The 6,454-nt window shown below is 40.9% G+C and overlaps 1 protein-coding gene across 7 annotated transcripts in view; it reads left to right on the top strand.

Moving 5' to 3' along the window:
* The first annotated feature begins 354 nt into the window (after positions 1–354).
* Positions 355–6,454, top strand: part of LOC116700567 (solute carrier family 12 member 7) — a 31,325-nt gene continuing 25,225 nt past the window's right edge. For 2 of the 7 annotated variants that reach the window (XM_032533865.1, XM_032533860.1), the window contains exons 1-2: positions 355–824; positions 931–1,145. In XM_032533865.1, coding sequence (XP_032389756.1) covers positions 998–1,145 — 148 coding nt within the window. In that variant the 5' untranslated portion in view covers positions 355–824; positions 931–997. Of the gene's footprint in view, positions 825–930; positions 1,146–1,845; positions 2,125–6,454 lie in introns of those variants that run through there. The other 5 variants (XM_032533862.1, XM_032533864.1, XM_032533863.1 and 2 more) reach the window with 5 other exon arrangements.

Genomic DNA, 6,454 nt, shown 5'->3' with positions numbered 1-6,454 from the left:
TCTATCTATCTATCTATCTATCTATCTATCTTTCTATTACTTCCACTATATCTTTCTTAAGGAGGTTTCCAGCACATCAAAATAAATGTCCCTCCTAAAGAAAACCTTGAGTATTTGAATGATCATTCCCACAAACAGAAAACTATTCCTGTTGACTTGTCTCCATTGTTATTCAAAGCTGGATCCTTTCCCCCTGTGACTGTCCATTATAATGGTATGCTGGAGGAAAGTAGTGTCCAAGGTTTTCAAGGTGTTTCCTTTGCGGGCACAATGCATGTGCACATGTGGTGTCGTTCTTTGCCGAACATCAGTGCTTCACTGCTACCCATAATGCACTGTGGGAAAGGTAACACCCATTTTGTTTACCTGGAGGAAACCAGAGACGGATACTACCAAGGAAGGGAGAAGAGGAAACAAAACCAAAGCCAGAAGAACAGGAAAGAAACAAGTCGGCGTTTGGCTCGTTAAATACAAGCCATCTGTTTTGCTTTCAGTCAAAGTGGATTTTTATAAATACCTTGGATACTTTTAGAGACATGTCAGACTTTCTTTTCCTACCTTTTGGCATTACAAAGGTGAGAGTGAGAGAAGTGGGACCATCAGAGTAATGGGAGGAGTTGCAGGGTTCTCCATGTATGGTAAATGGAGTGTCACATGGGGCAATAGTCTTGGAGCAGTGGGGGGAAAAGGGAGGGAAAGGAACAAGGGGAGCGAGTGAAGAAACCCTTCAGGACTTTGGCCTGTCTCATGTGCAGGAGGCGGCACTTTTAACCCTGAGAGAACACTGGACCCCACAACAAAGAGTTGTAAAACAAATATTTAGAGTGAGTGCCATGCTGAGGTCAAACTAAAGCTTTAAATGCCTCACCAGTGCCTTGGTTTGACTTACTTTGTATGTTTGTTTTTTTCTCTTCCCTGTTGGTATCAAAGAGTAACAGCTAGTGCCATCCTGGTTGTCGACACTGCGTACTTTCTTCCAGACAACTGAAGAGCCAAGATGCCCACCAACTTCACTGTAGTGCCAGTGGAGGATGAAGAGGGCGACAGCAACAGCGCGGCTGCAGCTGGAAGCAGCAAACCAGTCAGTTTGGGCAACATTTTTGGGGAGGAAGATGATGAGGACAACTTACAAGACCCTCACTCAGGTAACAACAATTGTATGCTGTAAACATGCTCAGACACTTACTTACGGAGGTCTTCATTACCTTCTTATTCCTGTTCAGGGTCATGAGGGAGCTGTTATCTGTCCCATCATGCACTGGGTGAAAGATATGTGTCAACGTGTGTATGTTTGACAGACTCTGTGTGATTATTTAATTTAAAAAGTACAAACGGATGCACATGCACGCACATGCTGCACACACACACAAACACACAGCTTTAAGTGTGACATTGCTCAACTAGCTACAACTTGCAGAGCAGCTTTGTTGATGATGTAGGAAGGGGGGGGGGGGACTGTGTGTTATTGTTGGGCTACTTGGGTCTAACAATAACACACAGTTATTTTATGTGATTTTGCACCAACCTAGACCTACATGGTCATGCCAATCTCAGCCGTATGGTATTCTACAACATGTCCTTTTAGAGTATTGTACAATTTGAAGAAACGTGTATGATGGCTATTTCTTACACAGGAATTCAAACTAATTGATCATCTGATTTTAAGAATCTCTCTCTCCTTCTCTCTCTCTCTCTCTCTCTCGCTAAAACTGGGCTGTCTATGTAGTCGGCACAGCCATTATTTTTAATTGGTGCTACATGGCTGTGGCATTTCCTTTCGCCCGAGAGCTAGAAATCCTACAGTTACCAGAATGTACCGCGCCGCACCGGACCAATAAACACAGCCGCTGGTGGCTGACGCAATGCAAACACGTCACAGTATCAATATGGCGACCGGCTGGTAACAAACGTTCTTGTTTTAAAGTTAAACGGTTAGCACAAATATGTTTCTGAAAACATTTAAGGCGGGAAATAGGCAATGCAGTAACAGAGTCTCGGTTTTTATTTAATCAGTACACCTTAGTTTTGCAGATTCATTTGAGTTTTTAAGCCTCCGTTTTTGCAATACAGGAAACAGTGTGGTGGCCACTTCCTGTTTACAAACCGTCGTACTTCAGCCAAACGGTAAGCAAAAATATGTTTCTGAAAACATTTTAGGCCGGAAAGAGACAATACAGTTACATAATATTTATTTAAATTAAACCATTGCCTTTTTTGACAGTTTAATCTGAATTCGGACTGAGTTTGAGAGAGAGAGAGGTGGAGACTCGCTCTCTCAATCCGCTTTCATACTCTTTGTGTCCGTCCTCATGCGGAAGTACATTCTGTAGTTTCAACATGATGATGTATTGAGCAACAACCCTGCCCAGCAAAACACACAACAACAAAATTGTTTAAGCAGATCATAGGCTACAATTACAACATGTACATAAAAAAAAAAGTCTTTAAGGCTCAGGGGTTTGTAGCGTGCTAAATAGTAGCCTATTGTTGAATTTCATTCACAAAAAAAGTCCAATACAGGTTTCCAATACAGAATTTAGTTTTGTGAATGTATTATTTCGTTAAGATAATAAAAACAAATATGATATAATACTGTTTTCGTTCTAAAATGCAGATAATATAAAAACAGCACATTTTATACCGTAATGAAAACATGGACAGACGTGTTAAAGCGGTGGACTTGTTAGCGTAACTGTGAGCATAACTCTGGAAGTCCATTTGGTTGGTTGTGAAGTTGTACAAACTATCTTTACTTTTCACTGTTTGGCATGATAACAGGCAATCCGAGTTACTTTTACTCAGCAAAAGCCCTTTCTAGTTTGTTTTAAAACAAAATGTATGTGTATGAATAAAATGTAGGCCTATAATTAAATGAACAATTGCATCATCTGGCGTTTTTTTGCTGTGAGTAGGGAGATCTGGGCACTGGTAAAAGGGAGGGAAGTTTACCAAAGTTCAGTCCTTTCCATTTCTTTAACTGTCCATGGTTCAGTAACACAATGCTGACAAAGTTGGTTAAATATCAGCTAATTCTATTTTGTATTGGCTTCGCCGTCTAAGAGCTGTTGCTATTGGGTCGCCTCGATCCAATACGACACAAGAAGCGCATGCTAATCGTCCCTCCCTCTCTGCAATCAGACCTGGCCTACTGGAAAATCCCTTGGACTCTATTGTCGGGGGTTCCCCTGGGGAGAGTGAAGTTACACAAAACCTAGCGCGGAGAGAGTAGAGCCCCCTCAGGGCATCTGGGCACACTCCACGAGCGCGCTGTCAGCATCTGTGGCCCTCCTTGGAGATATGACATGGCCAAAATCCTGGGCATCCCTGTGCCCATTCATCTGTTTTTATCTGCGTGGATGTGTCCAGGTCCCCCATGACTCACTCGGTCTTATCCGCATTTGACTGCACTTGAGTGGCTGTGAGGAATCTGTTTGTGCAGTTATTAATTGTGATGTTCATTTTTTAGGTTTGTGAAGAACCTTGTAAATGGGCCTTACGATCAGTAACAGGCCGATCATGTAGGTAGTTTTTAAATTTTTTTATTTATTTTAACAAAATAAATAAGTTTTTTTTCAAGCATTAAAACCTGTTCAGTGTGAGTAGGAAGATGAGCTAGTCTATGTTCTGCTTGTGGACTTTGGTGTTGCAGGTGGCATTGACTACATCAGCTTCGCCCTTAAGCCAATAGTAACAGCGTTTAGAGCGCGAAGGCTATACAAATTAGAACGATAGTTGCCTTTTGTAACTCCATATTCTTTGAGTATAGGCATAACCCTCTAAGATCCAGACCACCTGCTTTTACCGACATTGGCTGAAGAAAAATTCTGATGTTGGGAGCAGATCTCTGGTCTTGCAGCTGTAATATACAGTGACTGCGGACATAAGGGAGGCCTGTGCAGGGCACAATGGGCGCAATAGAAATCTTCACGACTGCACATGCAATAGCAACAGCTCCTAGAGGGCTAGGCCTATACTCATAAATCTCGAGATACAAAACGTATCAGTATCTCTTTAATGCAACAGAAGTATACATTTCCTGGTTTTTAGTCCCTAGGGGTTACGCTCCAAAAGTACCGGATCCTTCAGTTCCCATAATGCAACTCAATAGCATGCTTTATTTCATTAGGCTGTGCCTCTAGACTCATGTAGAGATGAGGAACGGGCTGCAGTGGTCTGAAAGGTTTACCTTTGGGGGTGATGACATCATCAGGGTTATTTTATCAGACATTAAAGAGCTCCCTCAGAGCCACAGGTACATTTCGCAGCTGTAGTACTCTTCACGATCACTAAACTGACCTGATGTGAAAAATCTGTAGAGTGCCTCTTTAGGAAAATAAATTAAAATGCATCCATCTGTGGGCAAATTCCTCCAAGGCAAACTATCCCTTTAATCATTAAAGCCTTTATTAGTGTCAGTACAGTGGATACTTTTACTATTTCACTGTAAAGGCAGAAGTCACAAAACATGCAGCGCTTAAAATGTCACACACACAGTGATGATAAGACAAGATGTCCTCTGTATAAAGGATAACATCTCAGGACCATCATTTTCCAAAGCAGTATCCTATGACCAGTGTCATATTTCGAAGTGTTCCACTTTCTGCTTGTAGGATTGCTCCTTAGGCAGCATACAACACAAACGTTTTAGGTTTAACAGGTCTTGAAGAAACCTTTTATTCATGTATTAATAGATTTTATAGCCATAGCCAAAGATTTAAATTTGGGTGAAAAATGCTCATCTAAAGTTTATTACCTGAAGATAAACATCATGTCATATAGAATATTAAGTGAAAAATGTACACTACAACTACATAACAGTAAATAAATAAAAATGAAAGGTTATAATAAGCAGAGAGAATGGAGTAAAAGCAAGACAGGGTGATATAATTGTTAAAGGAATAGTCTGACATTTCCAGAAATATGCCTATCTGCTCTCAGGCAGAGATACCACTGTCGTATCTGGACGGTAAATATAATGGTACGGCCAGCAGATTATTATCTTATCTTAGCACAAAGACTGGAAACAGAGGAAAACAGCTAGCCTAGCTCTGTTCATTGTAAACAGACTTAGAGGTGCTGGTAGGTAGATTTTGTAAACGTTGATGGAGCTTGCCTAGCTGTTTCCTCATGTTCTTAGGCTTTGTGTTCATGCCGAGCTAACCGGTTTCCTGAAGTAGCTTCATCTTTACATACATTTTTTATTAATCTTCTCCTCTAACTACCACCAGACTCCAAAAGCTAGATAGCATATTTCCCCAAATGTCTACTATTTAGTTATTCTCATTAATTCACATAATTTAAAATTCCAACACAAACAGAGCGGGAAAAAAAAAAACGAACAATACATGCATCTGGCAAAATTTCCCGCTGCACCGGAGAAAAACCCAGAAGTGGAACGCGGTAGTGGGCCAAGCACATTAAATCAAATGCTTGTGGTGGTGATTGGCTGTGAACAAAACCATACAAATTGTTCTACAGTACCAAACCAGTTGATGAAAAAGTGCCTAATTTGCAACTCAAAAGTTTTCTTAAAATTCACTTGACAATTGAATGGACACACCAACTGTAACATGTTTTGATAAAAAAGGATTTTCACTGATTATGCTCTCATAACAGCCATACCGCCATGTTCTTGGCACTGTGATCGGACATACAGTATCTTCTTCTTTTAGATTAAATGTACTTACTTCACGGTGTGTATCTGTGACATCGTCTGTTGAGATATATTCTCAATCTGTTCAAACAATGAGAGAGAAGTCGTCTTACTTCCCTATTTCCTTTGTTCAGTCTAATACATTCCCTTGCGTCATGGGTGAAAGTGGCTGCAGACTGAGCTGATTCCAGATCAAACCCTGACCTCTGCACACAGTAATTTTAGATTTTTGATAAAGATCCTTTCAGTTTGTTTAAAGGACTGAAGTTCTGGCTTGGAGCCCGCTGAGGGACTTCCCAGCACATTATGCTACAATCCACACCATGTCATGTGCGTCCACACACAGTACACTTTTTCACGGCTTGTCACTGATCTGTGAACCACGTTTCGGCCTTGGGTTCTTCAAGGCAATTAAGATGAGCCGACAACAGTGTGATTTAGTGTGAAAATACACCAAACCTAATAAACTGAGACCACTGCATGACAACCACAGGCAAAAAGGCAAAAAGGCTAAACTGTGGGCAGAGCCTTAATTTGTCGGTCTTGACCCCTGATTCTCTTTTAACAGAAGAAGATCCTATTATCACAAAGCTTTACAAGAAACTTAAAAAATAGTTTGGATTATGAAGCGCTCTTAAAGGAGAAGTCCAGTCAATTTCAAGTTGTAGCTCTGTTTTATTTTTACATGTGTAGTGCTGTCAGTAACGAGACAAATGAAACCAATCGGTGCTGCCTACACCGTGTTATCCTCCTGCTAGATTTAGCACCCAACAGACTTAAACAGGGCAAGTTTTAAACTTG

This window comes from Etheostoma spectabile, chromosome 13 (assembly GCF_008692095.1).
Source record: "Etheostoma spectabile isolate EspeVRDwgs_2016 chromosome 13, UIUC_Espe_1.0, whole genome shotgun sequence".
NCBI classification, from domain to species: Eukaryota; Metazoa; Chordata; class Actinopteri; order Perciformes; family Percidae; genus Etheostoma; species Etheostoma spectabile.
The sequence above is the reverse complement of the archived record's forward strand: the minus strand, read 5'-3'. Positions and strand labels throughout refer to the sequence as shown.